Genomic DNA, 22,491 nt, shown 5'->3' on the forward strand with positions numbered 1-22,491 from the left:
TAAAAGAAAATAAACCCATGTCCCAACCTCAAAATTCTATGCAATAATGTCAAGAAATCTTCATAACCCGTTTAACAAAATGAAAACAAAAAAAGAGGATTTCTTTTTCAAAAAATTTAGTTTTTGACATAAAATTTAGTTTTTCTAGTTTGCAAAGATTAAATATTGACCTAATAATTTCTCATCCTCAAAAATTTTTTTGTTTGATTTGGTGATTTATGTTTAGAAAGAGAGAAAATAGTGTGTGGAAAAGAGAGAACATGTCACTTGAAGAGAGAAGGTCTTTTGACCAAACTGCTAAGGGTAATTGTTTCTTAATTATATGATAAAAAAAATAGATACTCGTAAAATCAAGCATCAATCCTAAAATAGATGTTTATTTGATATCATTATAATCCTATAGAAAGAAAGAAAAAACTAAATCATGAACTATATTTCCCAACCAATTCAATATTGAAAGATAAAATAAAAAAATCAAATAAAAATTATTAAAAGTCCAAAAACAAAAAAAAATAAAACATATCGGGTTTGGTGGGTAAACCTACTAAACTCATGAATCAGGTAACTCAAATCAACATATCAAACTCGTAAACCAAGTCATGACTCCTTTAAGATTAATAACTTGTTTTTTTTAAATTATTTGTTATTTAAATATATGATAATAAAATAAACAACCACAAAATTATGCACTAACCTAATAGAGGGACTTTTTTGAAATAGTTATAACCTCATAAAAAGCGAAACAAAATAAATTATGAAACTCAAATCTCAATTAACCTAATATAAAAGGATAAAATAAAAAAAAAAGTTAAATCCATTGAATTTGTAAATTAGGTCAACTTGCCAAACCTGTGAGCAGGTCCATGAACCTTATAAATTTTAATTACATGGTTTTTCTCCGACACTATTTTTTTTAACTATGTGATAAAAAAAATAGACGATCATAAAATCAATTTCAATTAAAAAAAAGGTATTCCACCACTGGAGCAACTTAGATTACCCTACCAAACCCGCAAATTAGGCCATTAACTCCATAAAATTTAACAACTAAATATTAAAAGATATAAATGATCATAAAATCAATCATCAAAACAACATTGGGACGTCTGTTTGACACCACAATAACTAGATAGAAAGACAAAACAAAAAGAAACAAATTATAGAATTTAATTCCTAACCAACATAATGCTGAATGATGAAATAAAAAAACTCTGAAAAAAAATCAATTAAAAAAATCCTAGGACATAATCAAAAAGATTTTAAAAATCAAAGGACTCAACTGAAAGAAAAAATTGGAAAAGTGACAAATATAAAAAAAATAAAAAAATATAGGACTAAATAAAAAAGATTTTAAAAATCAAGGGACTAAATTAAAAGAAATAGAAAAAAGTGTTTGATGCCTGCTTCATGTGCGCGAGGGCTTGAAGAAGGCTTGCCACCTTCAGAAATTTAGTGCCCCGTGCCCCCCCCCCCCCCCCCCCCCCCCCAGTTTCTATGGCTAGCTTATTCATATCTCACCTCTAGGCCTCGTGTTTTTATATTCTTCAATTCTAGTCCTTTGACTCTTAATTTTTAGAAAAATAAAGAATCCAAATAATATCTCGCAAAATAAAGTATCAATCCAATGTCGAGATATTTTTTAATAACGTGATAACCATATAAAAAAGATTAAAATAAATTATCAACTCTAAATCTCAATAAACACGTAATGTAAGGACTAAATTAAAAAAATCAATAAAAAAATAAAAAAAACCAAAATGTAAAAGATAAATTTACAAAGTTAATGGGTTCTGATGAACAACTTTTTCCTCGCACTCTTTTAGTTTTTGTTGTAATTTTGTATCAAAACAAAAGGAGGATTAAAATTTTATAGGAAATTACAATAAGATTTTAATGAGCAATTGTGCCCTTCAATTGTTTATTCTTGGCTAAGAGTTTATTTTTACCACAGCCCCGTCTGGCTTCGATGTAGCGATGATCTTCTAGGCCATACAGGGAGAGAGTCCGGGACTTGTATTCATTTACAAGAGGTCCTGCTTTACACTTGCGATAATGCTTGATATCTGTCATAAGGTTTCAAGGCTAGAGAAGTTTATATAAACGATGAGAGCTAATATTGTTGTCATAGTTTTTAAACCCGATCCGGTTCAAGGTTCGGGTTCCGGGTTTTGACCGGGTCACCGGATTACCCGGGTCAATCGCTATTTCAAAACAAAATCAAAACGACGTCGTTTTAGTAAAAAAAAAAGAAATCAACGGGTTGCAACCGAGTTTTGCCGGGTTGCCGGGTCACACCGGGTCATGACTTTTCCTATTTTTTCTTCAACCCGGCCCGGCTCCAGCCCCGGGTCGGGCGGGTCCTGAATCGACCTGCCGAACCGGGCCGGGTTTCAAAACTATGATTGTTGGAATATCTCTATTAAGGTATGACCTTATTATTGCTTTTATTATTCGTTAATTAAATTTATTTGGCTGCTCAGATGTTTTGCCTATACATGTAAAAAGTGAATGTGGCAAATCTTTGTCCTCTAAAAAGAATGCAAACTTGTAAAATAATTATAAACATAGCTGTTATGCGAGAATGTTTTTGAACATAACATTGCAAACTTGTTTTCTCGTAGCAATGAAATTTAATTATGAACTGAAAATTTAATGCATATATTTAATCTAATATATTAAGGATTATATGCATTAGCAAATAGTTAAAATAATCTTAATGCTAATTAAAGACTATTTCGTGAAGTTGAGAAATAGATGTAAGTTAAGATATTCGATTTTGTGGTGTAGGAAGTCCTTTAGTTTTTTATATTTAATTATATGTAAAAATAATAATATTCTAAATTCCATTGAAACAAATTGATTTGCTGGTATAAATCTTTCATTTTCTTATTAATATCTTTAATTCTAACAAAAAAAAAAACTCTTAACATTTTGTTCTATGTAATTTATTTAATAAAAATAGAAAACATTAAGAAGACATACTAAAAAAAAGACAATTTAAAATTATATATATAAACCCCCTTGTCTCATTAACATGTAAATTTATTAATTAATTTTATATATATATATATATATATATATATATATATATATATATATATAAGACAATGTTATGTGCATTGTCATGGGAAATGTTTTGGCAAAGTCATTAACCCAACTCAGGGGATTAACTCTAAAACTTCTCAATCTGACCTCTTGCCTAGCGTGAGTTTCAAATTAAATTATGTAAAAGTTAACTTGATATGACTTGATTTACTTGGTAAGTCTAAAAATAACCTGAATAACCGATAAAAACCTGATTTGTTTTAAGAAAAATCAAGATAATATTTTTTTAAAATATTGAGAAGACAACATCTTGAATCAATTTAGATTAATTCCAGTTAATCTGTCAAACCTATGATACGAGTCACGAGTCATGAACCTAACTTAGTTTAATAACTTCATGTTTTTGAAATAATTTTTATATAATTTATTTGATATTAAAAATAAACGCTTGTAGAAAAGCAGCCAAATAAAATTCTTTTAAAAATACAATCATGATAGGTTATATAGAAAGAATATTTGCTAATATTATAAGAATATTGTTATAATTTTATTTTAAAACAAAGTAAAAATTAAATGATATGTAATAAAATAATATCTAAAACATATTCTTAAGTAATTTAAAAATGAAATAAAATAATATATCTAATATATTTTAAATTAATTAATTTCAAATAAATTAAAATTAAATAGAAGAAAAAACAAAAAAAACAAAACTAAAAACAAGCTGGCGGTATTTTCTTTTTAAAAAAATATAGTTGACAACAAGTCTCCTACATGTCCAATATTTGATCATGGTAGAGGTGACCAACAAATTAGTTTGGGGATTTTCAGACCCTAAAAATTAAAATTTGATATATTTTCACCTAAAAATACTATTAAAACCTTAATAAACTAATTAATCAACTAAAAAAACCCCTAGGCTAAAAACACACACAAAAAAAAGGAAAATAACTCTTTTAATTTTGATGTATTTTTTCTAGCAATATAAAAGTTAAAAAACAATGACATTCTTCTCATTAAGAGAAACATATTAATATCAAATTTGAATTTTTTTATTAACAAAATCTTCTTAACTGACCACTTTCTCTTTTTTCTGTTATTTTTCAACAACTCTCTCTCTCAAATCTAAAAACTAAAAAATGAACAAAATAAAATTTTTGACTAAGACGTATAATTATCAAATTAAAAGGGACCAAAATAAAGGCAATTGTTTTTTCAAAAAGGCATTTTATTGATTAATGCTGAAAAAAAGGGTTCAATTTTTTTTATTGTTAATCTTGGTCGCTTCATTTTAAATAATAAAATTAAGAGGAACTGAAAAAGCTTTATACCATGATTGAATGTTTGAAATATTGAAGGACTGAAAAGTTATAACTCAAAAAGTAAGAGGATCAAAATAAATTCTTTGCTCAATTTTTTTAAACTACCACCCTTTTTTTCTTTGTTTTACACTTTGGTTCTCTTTTTTAATTTTATCCCTCTTTAGCAATTCTTGATAAATTAGTCATATAGATATAAAAGGATGTAATTAAAAAAAAATAAAGTTTAAGAACTAAATTGTAAGAAAAAAACTAATCTGAAAACACCATATCTTCCAGTATTCCCTGTAATACAATGTTTCAATAAAAAACAAATTGATGGAAACATAAACTGAATTGGAGCCATTAAAGGAAAGCATCGTGGAGGCGTGGACATCCACTTGAATCAAGGACGGACCTTAGATTCTTCCTTCAGGAGGAGGAGGATGATTTGACAGTTTAACAAGATGGCGTCACCCACTCACTAGCCAAGCCCATCCCTGATGAATACCTACACGTGTCCGTCCTTAAAACCTCCTGGGTTCTCCACTACCAGATCCGGCTTCATTCCTCTAATCACTTTCACAGAGAGAGAGGGGGGGGATATGGGGGGATGAAAGGTAAAAAATAAAAACATTTATGTAAAATCACTGAGGGTGAATTAGTTAGTTATAATTAAAAAATAAATTTATTAATATTAAATATATTAAAATTTAATTAACTTTTTAAAAGATTATTAAAATGCATATAAAAATATTATAATATTATTTTAGCTTTTCTAAATAATATTTTCCATGTTATTATAAGGACCCGGAATTCTAAAAAAATTTAAATTTTAAAACTAAATTACAGCAGAACACTGCAAAGTACAAACAAAGGATAAGACCTGCTACTTGCAGAGCCAAACTCTCTCTCTTGCTCGCTCTGTCTCTAAACAAAACAAAGAAACAAGCCCAACTCTTCTTCTTCTTCTTCTTGGTCTCAGATAATTAGGGTTTCAGTTTTCCAGGCCTAAAAACTCCTCTACTCGGTCGGGTACGCTTCTTTACGCTCTCTCCTTCTATTTTGATTTTCTCTTCATTTTGTTTGTGTTAACTCTTTGGTAACTGAGCAATGTGAAAGGAAATTTAAAGAAAAGAAACCTCAACTTCAACTCTTGAATCTTCAATTTTTTTTTTAATTTTTTTTTGGGGGGAGGGGGTTATTCATGTCATATTTACTCTGATTGAAGAATTTACCATTACTTCACTTAATTTAGCCTGGGTAACCTAAAGCAAAGTTTTTTTTCTTTCTTTTTTGTGTTTTCCTGGCTACCTGAAACAAGCTTAGGTTTATTTTTAACACTCGGATTTGTTTTTTTTGTTAATTTATGCTGCTTTCTTTAATTTCTTGTATTATGTATTCAGCAGTTATGCTCAATTTTATGTTCTTTCCATTGTGGGTGTCACAGTGAAACCCTAATTTGGCGGTGAAAAGCTTGAAATTAGGTTTTTTTTTTTTTTTAAAAAAAAAACTTGTAAAGGATGGTTGGTAAAGAGGGAACAAGCAATGGCGAGGGTGCAAAAGAAAGGGTTCAGCACTTAAATATGGAAGCAATGGACAATGGGTTTGGAAATGATGGTGGTGATGCAAGCTCTGGGGGCAGTGAGGGTTTTCGAACTTACAAGAGACGAAGGAACATGAGGTCAAGTTCGGATAGTAAAGGTCAAGAGGATGGGAAATGTTTTATGGAAGCTGCTAGTAGATTGTCAGACCAGGTAGCTCACAAACCTAGGCCATCCATGCCAATTTTTGCTTATGCAATCTCGTTATGTATTGCCTTGTTGCAAGTTACTCCTATCATGTATGATTCTATAGAGAAGATGCATTTTAATGTTTGTTCTGTATCTTTTATCCTAGTTCTTTGATCTAGCTAATATGTGGTTTCTTGCAGACCATAAAGGATGATGATTCACGAGGCCATCTTTGTGGGAATCATGCTTCTATGAATCGTTTAAATGATGTTTCACAGAGGCAGTGGAGAAAGTTTGTCCTTGACCACATGTATCAATCATTAAGTAATGATGAAAATGGCATCCAGGGGTGCTTGAGGGGTGCGCTTATGATGGCAGTTAAGATTTATGAAGCTATTAAATTGGATGTGCTAAATGCATAGTATTGTCATTCGTGTTTCTTAACATAAATTGGATGTGCTAAATTTTGTCTTTCTTCAGGAGTCTGGTTACTGTAATGCAGATAAGTCACCTTTGATGGGGCAGATGGCTAATGGAACTCACAGTACAACTAAAGGGCATGCAGGGGTCTTGTCAAATGGAGCTTTGGATGAATCACGACATCACAGTGTCCCTGAGTTGTGCCAGCATGCTTTCCTTAGTATTTTACTGTCAGAAAAGTTCACCTCTCTCTGTAAGCTACTGTTTGAAAACTTCCAAGGAATGAAGACTGGCAGCATTCTTAGCCTGAGTTTCATAGACAGAAGGATGAAAGACGGAGCTTATGATCATTCGCCTATGCTTTTCTGTGAAGATATTGAGCAGGTAATTTATTACAATCCTTCCTACGTAGTTTGATGTTACTATTTTGTCTAGTGTGTTACAATGCTCTTGCTGAAATCATTGTTGAGTAAGCTTTATGACTGGATGTCTGGTTCTTCTAGGCACTACGTTGCATATGTGCCACCTATGTGATTTCAAAAGCTAAGTGACATCATGTGTTTTGTATGAAAGTTGAAGATGAATACAATGTTATGCACCAACAAAAGTAATTATTTGTTTGATATTTTGTGGTCTGTTATGTAGAGTAGTATCTTTCAAATCTCATTTTCTCACCACAATGTTTATATGATCTTATATCTTAGATGCATCTGTGTAAATGAATTCCTGCTGCCCTTGTGCAACCTCTACCCTCTCCTATTAGTTAACAAACTTTTGAGTGATTTACTAAAGCACTAGATCACACACAGTTTGGGGATCTTTTTGGAGTTGAAAACTATCATACCTTTATCTTTATTGCTTTATCTCTTGATTAGTTAATTTTTCTCTTCACCCATTGTTAATATGCTACATGTTGATGTCAATCATTTTTTTTTTGTGATTTACATAGTGATTGTAGTTCGTTCATCTTAATTGGTTATTCATGCTACTACATGACATTCAATTACTGGTCTCGTTCATTGTAATGTTTTAGCAGTCATTCAGCATGCATGATTTCATTTCCATTTCTAGTTATCAGAAGAAAATGCAATTTCTATTTGTTGTGCCATTCATTTAAACCTAAATAATCTTTTCAGTTCTGGAGAAAGCTTCAAGGTTTTGGTGCTGAATTAATCTCTCTTTCAAAGAGCCTATCAGACATATCAAAGACTTGCTGTAATGAACGGGTAAGACATCCAACATGTAGATATTTTTCTGGCAGACTAAGAATGTGGGTTATGTGCTAAATGCAACTTTTGTTTCACATTTCTATTTATTGTTGTTTCTTAATACACTTTTATGGTTCCCTTTTAACTTAACTGAAAATCTTAACTGTGATTTCCAGGTGGGAGGATCAGTACGCTGTATATTTGAAGATGAAAAGCATGGGGTAATTGTTTCAAAATCACAGCAGTATAATTAGTTTCCTAATGCTGGCATTAGAAATATGTACCACTTTTAAGATTGATTGTCTTTCTGATTATAGTTGGTTCTGATACCTACTTAAACTTTTGTGCTGCAATACAGTTCTGCATCAAGGGTTCTGATTCTCATGGTCAACCAGAGCAAAAGGATGCTTGTTGTGTCTACAGAGTCTGCAGTTGTAGGCGTTGTGGGGAAAAGGCAGATGGGAGAGATTGTTTAGTTTGTGATTCATGTGAGGAAATGTACCATGTCTCCTGTATTGAGCCTGCTGTCAAAGAGATTCCCCCCAAAAGCTGGTACTGTGACAACTGCGCTGCAAGTGGTATGGGATCCATTCATGAGAATTGTGTAGCGTGTGAGAGGCTGAATTGCCCCAGGACCCAAATTAATCAAGCTGGTGATGAAATTGGTTTATCAACTCAAGAACCATTCAATGATTTTGAAGAGGCATCAAATTTCAGCACGAATAATGAGGTTCAGCTATCATCAGAAGGGACTGAAAACATACGCATCTGTAAAATTTGTGGAAGTCCAGTGAGCAATGGAGAGAAGATAAATATATGTGATCACTCTGAATGCCCTGGCAAGTACTACCATGTGAGATGCTTGACAAATAGGCAGTTAATATTGTATGGCCCTCGTTGGTATTGCCCTTCTTGTTTATGCAGAGGTTGCCTCACTGATAAAGACGATGATAAGATTGTTTTATGTGATGGCTGTGATCATGCATACCACCTTTATTGCATGATTCCGCCACGCATTTCTGTACCTAAAGGGAAATGGTTTTGCAGGCGATGTGATCTGAAAATACAGAAATTACGCAGGGTAAGGAGGGCATATGAGAAATCCGAAAGGTATGTGAAAAAGAAGGGTGAAGGGGTTAAAAAGGAATGTGAAAACCGCAAGAAACTGTACAAGGAAGGTGGAGAAGAATCAGATAAAGGTAGAGAAGGAATGGACATGCTTGTAACTGCAGCACTAAAGTGTGAAGTCGGCTGCCAATCAATTGAAGAGTTGAAAAGCACATGACATTTTCAGGAAATTACAAGATAAAAATTCATGGTTTTAATCATTGATCATATTGATTTTGTATGTGTAACTGATGTCAAGAATTTTGATCCCGCCGCCTTCTGGGGAAGAATATTTTGTTAGGCTGTAAACTTAGGTTTTGCTGACTTTTGGATACTCGACTCTTGGCAGGGCATGATTCTGAAGGCTAGTACATTTACTGGTTGGCAAGTGCCAAATACAGGACATGGAGTTACAAGGATCAGGGAATCATTAGATAAGCATGTTGGAATCGATGTTTTTAACAGTAACATCTTGTTCATTTTGTTCCGAACACGGTTCATTATTTTTTGTAAGGGAAAGCTAATCTCTGTCAGTAATGTTGTAAAATTACAAAACGCAACCGAATTTCAAACAATCTGTGCTTTATAATGAGAAGAGAACATTTTCTTTTGTAATTCAATTTCTCAACCCCCAACCAGTGTATGCATGCGTACTTCTTCTCTGGTGAGCATTGATGTTTATCTCATCCCCAGGTGATGTTTCCTTGCCAGGCCTTTTCTTTGCTTCTAGTGGGTAAAATACCACATTTAAGATTATGGTTCTATCATTAAATAGCAATGGGTTTTTTAACAATCGACACGCAGTCCTAGTTGTAGCCAGAAAACGAAGTTTAAGTTAGCGTTCATTGGTATATGATACAATTATTCGACTCCCTGTTCTATGAGCAGAGTATGTGTGACTTAAGCCACCAGGAGCAAGAGCAATTGTAGGGCAAAAAAGAGGAAATTGCTGAATTTAATTTATGGCAGTGCTGTCTTTTTGAAACTCCATTACCCAGCTGTTGTAAGCACAACATATGACTTCACAGCCTGAAAAACCAGATTTCTTTGCTAAGGCTTCGAACTCCATACCACCAGGATTTCGAGCCAACATGCACAGATCTTGTTCAAAGACAACGTGTGAAGAAGCAATATTCTCTGGTGCAACAGGAAGAAGCGATTCCACGGATATCACCTTACCATTACTTGGAAGAGCTTCCCAACAGTTCTTGAGTAGTTTCAGCCTTTCAGGCAATGCTCATCGCTCCAATCATGAAGTGTCCACTGCAAGGTACATTGGTAACTCAACAAATAAAAGAATCAAACACGAAGATCTTATGTAAAATAGATATTTTGTAAACCAAAGTCTACATCTTGGGGGCTGCTATGAATTATTTCCTATGAAGTTCAGGGTAGTCAGATTTCACTAAATTTCCTTTCACTCACATCTTGACAAACTTCAATCTAAGAACACGTAGATAGGGGTAAATGGAGATGATAACCCAGAGAGGCTTTACCTTCATGAAAACAGCATCTCCATTTGGCACACTAACAAACATATCTCCCCCAACATGCTCCACGCCTACAACATAACGTCTTATAGGAAGTTAAAGCTGTCCATTTCAGAAACAGGAAGGCAAGGAGAAAACAGAAGGCAAAATAGGACCACCTCGTTGTTTGGCCCCATACTTTATAGAGCAAATTGCATCAAAATACAACTGGGATAGAGCCTTACTTGTACAGTGCTATTAAAACAAAGGAAGGCAATGGTACCTGGCTACGAAGGTGCATCTGCTAATACATGGGGCATATCATAATTTATGCCCTCAATGTGAGGATACTTGGAAGTGATAATGTTGAGAGTATCTCCAATTCCACCTCCAACATCAACTAACACCTCGAGCCCATCGACCCCTTCGTAAATATCAAGGATTTTCTTCATGATGAAGGGAGTGTGGTTTGGCATCGCTTGATTGAATACCCTATTGAACCTATGGTCAGTGCCTGGATACTGGAAAGCTGTCATTCCATAAGCTCTGTTGAATGGAACGCCCCCTTCAAGTATAGCATCATTAAAGTGGTACCTGACAGACCATTGAATCACGTCAAACCTCGCGCATTCTGATCTCTCCCTCTCTTAATACAAGTCTAGTTGTAGCAAAAAATAGCCAAATTCTTTGAATTGAACTCTTCATTTCTCGTGTCTGATTGAGGTCACATTGTACCCAACCGACCCATATGATTATTTTACCATTCAGAATTTTCTTTATATCCATGAATTTGTTAAAGCAGTAGCCTACTATTTAAAAGGTCTACCTCATGACAGGGTACAGAGTGTGAAACTCTTGCTTTGATGCTACTTTCTTATCTATTCAGGAGCTCTCAGTCTTGTCACACTCCACATAACCGTTCTCTTAGTGCTCAAGCCTGATGAATGACGCTGCTTTCACCTTTTTACAAGCTGTGATGCACTGTGCCTGTCATCTTGAGCCTCCTTAGAATCATCTGGCTGCAGATGGAGCATTTGGGGAAATTGAGCAAAAAATACATTATACAAACACAAAAATGGAACTAGAAGCTAAGCACGTCAATAGGAATACCACCTGTCATGATAGTACTAGACTAGGACCTTAAAATGAATCACTCTCCCGGCAGCCCAAGTGAAGGAAGTAAAAGATGGCCACAGATACTTTTGATGTTGGAGCAACATTATGTTTCTCTTTCTTGGAAGACTGAGAAGACGAATTTGCCATACAATTCAACAAGATTGTTGAACTCAATAAAGGGGATGAAAGGAAAAATAAGGACTCACTCAAGCTCCAACATTTAACGTTGAGATTGTTTTCGACCCAAGCAAACTGCCAGGAAGATATAAGCAAAGTCAAATTACAGTAATCTTAATCTAAGTCCTGATATGACTCGCAACAATCTTTAGATAGGAAACTTTCTTGTTTTCACCATTTGATGACAGGTAGTGTCCCATGAATCTATTTTATTTGAAAGTTCACAAACAAAATGATCCAGAAAGGTCAAGCCACCGAAATACAAGAATGTACCTTTATGGCTATTGCTCTAAGGAAGTTCTCAGTTGCACTGTCATGATATGACTCACAACAATCTTTAGATAGGAAACTTTCTTGTTTTCACCATTTGATGACAGGTAGTGTCCCATGAATCTATTTTATTTGAAAGTTCACAAACAAAATGATCCAGAAAGGTCAAGCCACCGAAATACAAGAATGTACCTTTATGGCTATTGCTCTAAGGAAGTTCTCAGTTGCTCTGTCAGGCTCCCCAAAGTTCAACTGTGCTCTGTCAAGGGTGACCCATGCCTGAGAAGACCACAGGCAAAATAAACAAGAGAATAAATTTAGCATACTTTGAGTAAATAGTTTCTTAGACTTCACTAGAATTGCACTAAGAATTATCCTAAGTTATGCAGTACATGTAGCTCTTATGAACTCCATCTTACCACATTACATGTGACTGCATTTTAACAAACCTCGATGTAGCAAAGGATGCCCTAGATTTATGAGCGAAAGGAAAACAAAAATTACTTGTACGGTACAAGAAAAAAAGGCAGATGGAGGAAACTTTTCTAGGAGAAAGAAAAAGTTCAGAACAGGAGGTGGCAACTGTCAAAAAATTGAGTCTAAAACATAAAAATCCCATGAAAGCTAATTCAGGGGAAATATACCGGAGCAGTGAAATATTCAACCAGCAAATTCATCGAAAGAGATACAAAAGGAAAATTAAATGTTGCTAGAGAATAATATAAATCATATCTTAAAATATCAACTTACAATTTAAGTTATTGGATATTGAATTGGTCCAATTGATATGATATAAAAGCCTTAATGACTAAATAATTACGAGTTGCTTAAGCTATTCATTGAATTGCTTACTTGACAGAAGCACCATAAGAGTATAGCATCGTCATATCTCAGCCCATGAAGGTTCCAACTCAGTTGCCCCTGTCAAATAAAGTCCAAATTAAATTAAAGCTCTCACCAGTATATACACTCAGAAAATTGTAATAAACAATGTCACGAGTTGCTGCCTTCAATGCCATTCCATGCAATCTCCAATTCCAATCAAAACTTGTGCCTTTTGTTCATGTAAGACTGCATTTTCAGGCATCAAATTAAGAGCAGCCTTCCACTTCCCAAGTGCTACACGGTATTTTCCATCATTCAAAGAGATAGCTCATACATAAAATGCCACCACCATCATGTACTTAAGCAAAACAAAGAAAAGACTCGAGCCTCTTGTACAATAAGAAACTCTTCTTCAATTTGCCAAAGCAATCCACTGAAACAGACACAAGAAAATACACGCCCATACAGAAACAGGTGCCATCAACAGAAATAAACACGAGGAAATACATTAACTTAGCATTATCGACATAATCTCTGCAATGGCAAGAGTTGGAAAAAACTAATAGATTAACACCAAGTAAAACAGCTAAACCTTACTATTATGACCGAGCAAATCACTGAGACTCCTCACTGCCATTCCAAGTAGTAAAGTAGGCAAATATATCAAAAAACCACATATGCTTCTTACCCAAAGTGTCCAAAAAACCACAAATTTCATATCTTTAGAAACACAAAAGCTGAAACAATCACAAAAAAATAAATAAATTCAATAATAGCATAAGTTCCGCACATATCATGGTGTTTCAATAATGAACCAAATTTTGCACTTAAAAAAAGAAAAGAAAAAAAGATTGAGGGACGGAAATATCTCAGCTAGCTGGTTGCCTTGGGCTTGAAACGACTCGAGGAACCCACTTGCTTGCCACCGGTGGCGTGTCTTATTGATGAAAAGGGAGGTTCGGGTATTTTTTATATGGCTGCCAAAGGCCGCTTCCAGCTACGACCTGCGGTATTTCACCATATATAAACCCTCATTTCCTCTTCTTCTTCCTCACAAAACTGCCGCTCTTCTCTTCTTAAATCTGCAAAAAGCGACGTCTCCTCCCAAACCCTTGCAAAACTTCCATTCTCATGCTTCCATTTCTGGACTGCTCAACTGCTAGAATTTGTTTTATAGAATTTGTTTACCGGTGTAAAACCATATTTTGTAAAATTTATAGTTAATACAAGTTAAAATTATAAGCAATATAACTAATAATAAATATATTTTTTACAAAAAAAAAATAATATAATAATAATATTAGTATGTATACTAAGGTTTTTTTTCAGATTAATTTCTCATTCACCTATAATTTGTTTAATTAAAACAAATTTTCAACAATTCCCCACATGAATGGAAATTATCTCACCAATTTGAGAATGACTCAAAGATTTGTTGATAGATACTAATTTAGTAGATTACTACATCAGAATAGGTAGCTTTTGACTTTGAACATTCCTTAGTAAAATACTATCGGATTTACTCGGCTAAATAGTAAAGGTGATGTCGTGAACTATTTAGCTTTTTGTGCAAACTAAGATAATAGTAATTACATAGTTCTCAACCTAGATATTTCTTTTGGTTCTTACCGTTATGTTCATTTGACCCTAAACAATTCTTGAATTCATGAGTGCTTTACAGAATTCCACGTTATTGAAATTCTCAAATAAACGGCCACACTTCTCACTCATTTAAGTGATATTTTATTAAGAGTATTTTGCTATATTCCATTTGGTATACCAAGATATGAAAATCATTAAGAGCTCAGCTCACCATTTATCACTCTACAACTAACACCTATTTCATTATAGGAATAAACAAGAAATAATATTTTTCTGGTGCTATCAAGAATGCTATATGACTTAGTTTTCTATTTGAATCTATATCTTGGAATCTTTAATCAACTACGTATGGTTGTCATCATTATATATTTTTTATTTTTTACAATGTATTATAATTCACATGACCTAACATGACATGCCATACATAACAAGACCCAAGCACATAAAAAGAAGAGGCATTCATATTTTAGTTCTTATCATTGGTTACAATGGTCATTATATTTATTTTAAAAAGGTCATCACACAAATACCTCTTTATTATAAACATACCACTCTTAAAGAGTATAAATATATCACTCTAAAAAACCATCTTAAAATCATTCTTAGATTCAAAACCTTTATTGAAGGGCTTTTGAATTTTAGAATAAATAATAATTAAAAAACCTGGGATCAAATCTAAAAAAAAATAAAATTGAAGGGCTTTTGAAAATGTGTAGGGTCAGATGTGAAAATCGAGAAAAAAAATAAAAATAAATGATCGTTGGTGCAAAATTAGAGATTCGTTGGTCACATACGTTACCTAAGGATGGAGGGGCCATCGTGAAGATTCAAATGCTGTTTTGAAAACCGACACTTGACCACCGAACGACTTCACACTCACTGTTTGAAGAGTGCGACTGTAGCCACATGCATCCATATAAACAATATATGCCATCCACTTTTTAATATTAAATAATATTTTATATCTTCTAAAATACTAAATAACTCTTGATCCAACTTGTTAATAATAGAAGAAACCATAATGAAAAGATAAAAAGTGCAAGTTAAAGATAATTTGAATTCAAGAATAATATAATCATTGTTCAATATTTTTTTTGCTTAAAAAAAAAAAGATTTTTTCCTGGATGTTAGTCTAGAGGTACAATAGTTTTGCTAAAGGAATTGCTTTACCACCTTTTAGTTGCTTTAGAATATAATAATAATCTGGTAAAATTGGAAAGTGAAACTCGTCCATGTCTCCACTTCTTAAATACATCCTTCACCCACACACATACAGGGCCTCTTGGTCAACCTCATATATCCGAAAACAAGCAATCACCTCCACTACTTTTCCGCAGAACTTATTCTGATTTAATTGCATTGCAAAATTATAATAAAATTGTGATTTATTTCATGTTGGATTCCCGCGACCGACTCACTGCTATAGCAAATGTTTCTCATAATTCAAGAAAAAAAAAAAACAATGACATCAGTTGCTGATAAGAGAAAGAGAAAAAATTACACACATCACACCCACCAGCTGTCGTTGCGAATGTTCCTGGAATTTCATGTAGGAAAATATGTGGGTGGTAGCATTCTATTAACAAGAAAGGGCACAGGGAAACGCTCTAATTTGATATTTTCTGGAGATGTTTAAGCTAATGGGATACTTGATTCGCAAGCAGCCCTCTCTGATTGGGTGTTTTTTTTTATATCATGTTTTTAAACATATAAAAAGCCTACGCCACGGCCAGAAGAAAACAGAATTAAAAAAGAAGGAAAAATAGAAGGAGAAAAAGGAGGCAGAGATGGAAGTGAAGAACAGTCCAGCTAGTGAGGAAGCGATCAAATCCAAGAAAGACCCTTGCTTTAAACTCAGAAATGATAGCTTGATTCCAAAGAGGAGGAGGTTAGTGAAAAGCATGATGTTTGACTCTATTGCCTCTGCAATTTGTGGCTCCTCTTGTCTTCCTTGTTCTAAACACCAAGAACAGAGCAGGGGTAGTTATTGTTGTCTCGCAAGAGTCACACCAGCCTAAAATATCATATGTATAGCCTGTTATTCTTGTTCTTGGTATTACTTTTGTTGTGATTTGGGTTTATTTAGAATAATTGTTCTTTAATCGGTGATGATAACCGTGGCCCAAGGAGAAGTGGGTTTGGACAGAGGAAGGAACAAGGACAGGGAGAACAGAATGGTTTATATTTATTGGAAAGTTGTAATTAATTAGTTTGATTTAAAAGTAGTTTTGATTATTGATTGTTTACTCTACTTCTTTGCCTTTTGATGTATGGTGGCTGTCCTTTTTAATGGTTTATGATACGCTTCTCCGGCTTACCAGAGCCGGAGGCTCATCGCGGGTGACCGCTTTCTCAACCGGGTAAATCCTGCCGGATTCACAGCAATTATAAGCCACGTCGAAAAGGAAAAATAACAAATTAACTCTGATGCCCAAACTTGGAAAAGCCTTGAAAGTGAAAATGAAAGGCAAAAGGTAAAGGAAAAAAAGGGCAAGTTGGCAATAGAGTAGATAAGTATCAAAATAGAGTGCAGAGCTAGTTGGCGGCTACTTCAACTGGGCTGTGTGATCTTCACTTCGACGATTGTTTTTCAAATTCTCTACCTGAAATGAATTACTTGTTTGATTTTCTGAGTTGTATTTTACTCGAATATCGAACCCATTACCTCCATTTGTTTTTTTTTTTTTACCCGAAGTTTTTTTTTTTGTTTTTTTGAAAAAAAAAGTTCAATTAACTAGATAAAATTAGGTCTTAAAATCTTTTTGACTATACAAAATTAGATTTGAGGAAAGTCCATTAGTTTTAAAAATTTATAAATAAATAGGTATATAATTAAAAAAAATATATGTAATTTGGGTAACCTGATTTTTTTTTTGTTTTACCTGAATTACTCAAAAATAATCAAGGTAAACGACATATCTCACACTATCTTTCTTAGATCTTCAATTTCATGAATTACAAGCTCTACACAACCAAACACAAAATTACTCTCAACTTTCTCAACAAAATCAACCCACAAACACCTCCTCCTCCTCCTCCTTTGTCATCATTTTCACAATTCTCCCCGTAAAACCCCCAATTCTCCTGTAACCCTAACCAAGGGTGGAGCCTTTCACAAGGCTCTATTGGGCTATAGCCCAGGTAGGATAATAATAATAATAATAATAATAAAAAAGCAAGTTCTAAGGGGTTTTTCTTCTTTGTTAAAGTTGCTGTTTCCAAGGGTTTATTAGGGGTGTTCACGGTTCGGTTCGGTTCGGTTTTTATCAAAAAAAAGTAACCAAACCGAATATATTTTTTTTTTAAAAAAACCGAAACCGAACCGAAACCGGTTCAAACCGACCGGTTTCGGTTCGGTTCGGTTCGGTTTTTTAGAGAAAAAACCGGTTCAAACCGGCTTGGCTTGGTTTTTTCGGTTTGGCTCACTTTTGGCTCGGTTTGGCTCGGTTTTTTCCGGTTTGGCTCGGTTTTGGCTCGGTTTTTTTCGGTTTGGCTCGGTTTTTTCGGTTTGGCTCGGTTTTTTTCCGGTTTTTTTTCGGTTCTGTTCGGTTCGGTTTTTCCGGTTCCAGGCTTAAAAAACCGAAACCGAACCGAACCGGTCGGTTTTTTCAAAATTTTAATCGGTTTAATCGGTTTTTTTTCACGGTTCGGTTTTTTCAGTTATTTTTTTTCCGGTTTTCTCGGTTTAATTGATTTTTTTGTTTTTTTGAACACCCTAGGGTTTATCATCATCGTTAGCTAAGTAAGAAAAGTGACGCAGAGGAAGCACAAGGAGAAGACAAAACTCTATTATAATCCCTTTTTAAAAGGTTGACGGTACTATAGTAGGAAAGTTCAGGATTTTCTTTAAATTTTAAAATTTTTATTTAAAATTTAATTTTTTTAATATTTTTAGATTATTTTGATGTAATTTATCAAAAATAAATTTTAAAAATAAAAAAATTATTTTAATATATTAAAAAAAACACTTTAAAAAACATCTATCACACTCCTAAACAAACCTACATCTCGCAAAATAAGTCCAGAGACCAACTATATTAGTTACTTTTTGGATAAATTATAAAATTAGCATAGTTATTTTTAAATTTAGATAGAATAATATATTTCAAAAAAGTTATGGCGATATAACACGCTTCTTCTACATATCACTATTGAGAATCAAGATATTTAAATGATGTTATATATTATAACTGTGACATTTAAATTAATGTTATAGTTGGGGATCATAATAAAATTTTAATTGATATCGTAATTGATTTTTTTATTTGGTTAGTTGCAGCAGCTAGAAATGAGATTTCTATTTGTTTATTTTTTTCAAAATTGACAACCATTATCAATCTTATTAGTGCTTCTCCCAAACGTCATACAAAGAAATTGCACATATGGTAGCTACTAGAGAACGTGAGACTGGTAGAGGGGCTAATCAAATTGGTAATTTACATCGAAGTGGAACTACTTGCTGAAGCTCTCATTTTGATTCTATTTGCAGTTTAATAGATATGTATGGTGCAACTATTACTGTGCTTGAAAGTATGGTTCAAGAAGGATCTTCTAACTCTATACGTGGAGAAGCTGGTGGTTGTTTGATTGTGATGAAATCTTTTGAATTTATATTCATCTTATATTTGATGCATAAAATAATAGGGATTATTGATTTACTTTGTCGAGTTTTGCAGCTAAAATCTCTTGACATCTTAAATGCAATGGATCTTGTATCAACTACTAAAGCATTGCTTCGAACTTTGAGAGATGCCGGATTTGATCTTCTCCTTACAAATGTGCAATCTGTTTGCACAAAATATGAGATTGACATACCACATATGAATGCTTCGTATAAAAAGGCTACAGGTCATTCATGTCAACAACAAGATTCAGTGACAGTTTACAAGCATTATCATTATGATATATTTAACTCAACAATAGATTTTCAGTTGAAAGAATTAAATTTTAAATTCAGTGACAAAATAGTGAAACCCCAGTCATCCCCAAATTCAGAATAACTATCACCACCAACAATCACACCAGGACCTTCCTCACTTCACTAAATTGCCTTGGGTTTCTCATCAATTTGAAGATGACCGTTAACCGCCGCGTGTTCACCTGAATTCGATCACCATGTCCACGAACCCCAACCTAGTTTTACAGTTTTGCATGATGATCGACAAACTAGGGATGAAGTGGAATGTAATCCTAATCCTAACTCTTCAGGACTGTAATGTTATGATTGATGGTGAGAGTGAGCATTATCATCATCGTGGTGAATATGGATCTAATTCTGAAAGATCTTCCTCTAGAGATTTTCGAGCTGTTTCGAATCAACTAAGGGGTTTCAAGTCAAATTCAATGAATTATGAGAATAGATGCTGTTTAAATTATTATTATTATCATGGGAAGGTGAGTGACAATAATAATAATAAAAAAAGGGTGTTACGAATCAACCACGTGATTCATTGATTGAGTCTGGGAGCAACAAGATTGATGATGGTGAAAGTAGGATCGTTGCTGGAAACTTGAGCATCACAAGAGGCAAGAGCAGAGAAGGAAATTTGGAGTTGGAAAGGCATGGAGGTGAAAGAAGTAGAGAGGGAGTTATGAGTGTAATAGGACTCCAAGGAAGCAATAAAAGATTTTTTGGGTTAAGTGGCTGGTGGTTAGGGTATTTTTATTTGAATGGAGAAGTTGTAATATTAGCTATTTTAAATTTTAAATATTAAATTAAATATAATAATAATTATTATGTAAATAATTAGATATTTCCTTTTAATTTTTTTTTGACTTGTCAACTTGATGATGTAAACTATTATAAATATATTAAATTACATGATTTAAAATTAAAATCTTAAAAGGAAGTGTAAATATGATCAAGGTTTTTTTTATATAATTATACGAAATTATTTATACATGATAGAAAAACAAGTTGGAAAATTAAGAAAGAAAACGCGACTCCCCAGCTACAAAATAATTCAATAATGACCCTTGAAAAGAAAAGAAAAGAAAGAAATAATAGTGACGCGATGCTCTCAAAGATAAAACACAAGAGGGTGGTTAAATTACAGTAGGTATATTAATAAAATCCTATTAATTGAAATAGTATTTTGGGTGTTTTTTTATTTATTTGTTTTTAGTTTTTTTTTTAATTTCATATTTCAACAACATAGTTTTTTTTCCTCAATTCTTTTTAATATTAAATTGTTTTAGAAATTATACTTCATATTTTTTTTTATTTCTTTTTGTTATGTTATATACTAGCCTTACAGATTTGATTTTTTTTTCTTTTAAATTCAATCTTTAACATTCGATTTATAAGAGCAACTCTAGGGGTGTGCTAAATAAAAAGCTAAAAATTAAAATAATATTATTTTGACTCTTTCATGCTTATTTTATAAGCTCCAAAGGGAATGCTAAACAAAATGTCAAAATGCATTTTCTCTTCCACAAATGTTATTCCTACATATCTCTCAAAAAAAGTCAAAACTAACAAAGTGGGCTCAATAAAAAAAATAAACCAATTAAATGTAGCCATGTGAAAAAAATAACATCAAACTCATTAAGAAAACATAAGACACTTATTTCTCCTACTCCATTACTATTGGCTTTTCAAATGACATTTTCTCATTGGAGTATACATGGTAAAAAAAAAAAAAGTCTTATTTATAGTATTCAAAATGTTATTTTATCAATTTAGCTCTTCAAAATAGCATCTCCCTTGAGATGCTCTTAGAAGTGGGGATTTGTAATTTTTCTTGATATATTTTCTATGAATTTATCTTGATGCCATGACTTAAGTTATGGGTTTAACAAACTAAGTCGGGTTGACTCGAGTTGTTATTTTTCCATTTTTTTTAATCGTTTTTTTTTTCGATTTCATATTTCAACAATGAATTGGTTGAAAATTAGGATTCATAATTATTTTTTTAATTTGCTTTTATGTGGGGTTATTCCAATCTTATGATTTAGGTCACAGGTATGACAAGTTGACCTGATTGACTTTGTTTATTTTTTTTGGATCCTTTTTTAATTGAATGTTTTTTAAATATGGCTTTGTAATTTTTTTTATTTACTTTCTATGAGGTTATCCCGATCTCATAACTCATGTCATGAATTTTGTAGGTTGACTTGAATTAACCTGATTTATTTTTTTGGATTCTTTTTTAATGGATTTTTTTTCAATCTTACCCACCAACAACTTAATCTTCTTCTTCTTTTAGTTTTTGTCTTCAACTTGATTTTTTAATATTAGGCTATTTGGAAATCAGACTTCATAATTTTTTTTTATTTCTCTAAGTGAAGTTATCTTGATCTTATGAATGTAGGTTTTTTTTACCTCTCAATTTCTACTTTTAACATTGGATCTGTTGGAAATAGAACTTCATATTTTTTTATTTGTTTTCTATGAGATTATTTCAATCTTATGATCTGGGTTGAGGGTTTGATAAATTAACCCAGGTTGACTTGGGTATTTGTTTTCTTCTATTTTTTAATATAATATATTTTTTTCAATTTCATTCTTCAATATTGGGTTGATTAGGAATTGACCTTCATAATCTATTTTGATTTTCTTTATATAGAATTATTACAATTTTATGACATGGTTCGCAGATTTGACAGGTTAAACTAGGTAGATCCAATATACTGCTTCTCAATATTTGAAAAAAAAATATCATCTAATATATTGTTGTATCAATAATTTTCTTAAAATATCATCCAATATGCATCATATTTTAAATTTATAATTAAAAAAATTATTAAAAAATATATTGCAATGCTTGAATAATTTTTTTTATTATAAAAAAATTAATCTAACTTAAAACGCAATACAAACCCATAACCTAGTTTCAAACTAACAGGCTAACAGAACTCTATATCGACGGCGTTGACGGCTTTCTCATATAAAGTTGAAGTAACAAACAAATTCGGGTCATGTGACAGAATCTCAATACTTTGCCAGAATTCAGGGCCTCCAACCAACATTCCACCGCCACCCATTTTTTCACACCGACTTAAAAAACGTGAATTGATAAACAAGTTCATACGGCTTAATATATTTTTATTTTTTATAACAGATTAATTTTTTAATATTTTTACATTTTCAATTAAATTAATTTTATTTTTAAATATGTTAAGTTTCTAATCTATTTTTTGGGATAAAAACTTAAAGTTACATCAAAATCAATCATGTAATTTGCAAATAAAAATCTTCTATTTCAATATAAAAAATAAA

The 22,491-nt window shown here is 32.6% G+C and overlaps 2 protein-coding genes and 1 pseudogene across 3 annotated transcripts; 1 reads left to right on the forward strand and 2 right to left on the reverse strand.

Annotated features, from left to right (window-relative positions):
• Window positions 1–5,202: 5,202 nt before the first annotated feature.
• On the forward strand, window positions 5,203–9,426 carry LOC7460982 (PHD finger protein EHD3). 2 transcript variants are annotated; one of them, XM_024601554.2, is made up of 7 exons: window positions 5,203–5,378; window positions 5,794–6,100; window positions 6,277–6,453; window positions 6,557–6,880; window positions 7,633–7,722; window positions 7,881–7,925; window positions 8,063–9,426. In XM_024601554.2, exons 2-7 carry the CDS (start codon window positions 5,867–5,869, stop codon window positions 8,987–8,989), a joined length of 1,797 nt encoding a protein of 598 aa, XP_024457322.2. In that variant the 5' UTR covers window positions 5,203–5,378; window positions 5,794–5,866; the 3' UTR covers window positions 8,990–9,426. The 2 variants fall into 2 exon arrangements, with proteins under 2 accessions (XP_024457322.2, XP_024457324.2); XM_024601556.2 differs by having other exon boundaries at window positions 5,866–6,100.
• A 124-nt stretch (window positions 9,427–9,550) lies between these two features.
• On the reverse strand, window positions 9,551–13,871 carry LOC18099605 (caffeic acid 3-O-methyltransferase-like; annotated as a pseudogene).
• On the reverse strand, window positions 11,237–22,256 carry LOC112327622 (uncharacterized). The gene is made up of 5 exons (XM_024601832.2): window positions 22,124–22,256; window positions 12,892–12,995; window positions 12,696–12,764; window positions 12,036–12,122; window positions 11,237–11,299 (listed from the first exon to the last, which is right to left on the reverse strand). The coding sequence occupies exons 1-5, from the start codon at window positions 22,254–22,256 to the stop codon at window positions 11,237–11,239; spliced, it is 456 nt and encodes a 151-aa protein (XP_024457600.2).
• Between the last annotated feature and the right edge of the window lie 235 nt (window positions 22,257–22,491).

This window comes from Populus trichocarpa, chromosome 5 (assembly GCF_000002775.5).
Source record: "Populus trichocarpa isolate Nisqually-1 chromosome 5, P.trichocarpa_v4.1, whole genome shotgun sequence".
NCBI lineage: Eukaryota > Viridiplantae > Streptophyta > Magnoliopsida > Malpighiales > Salicaceae > Populus > Populus trichocarpa.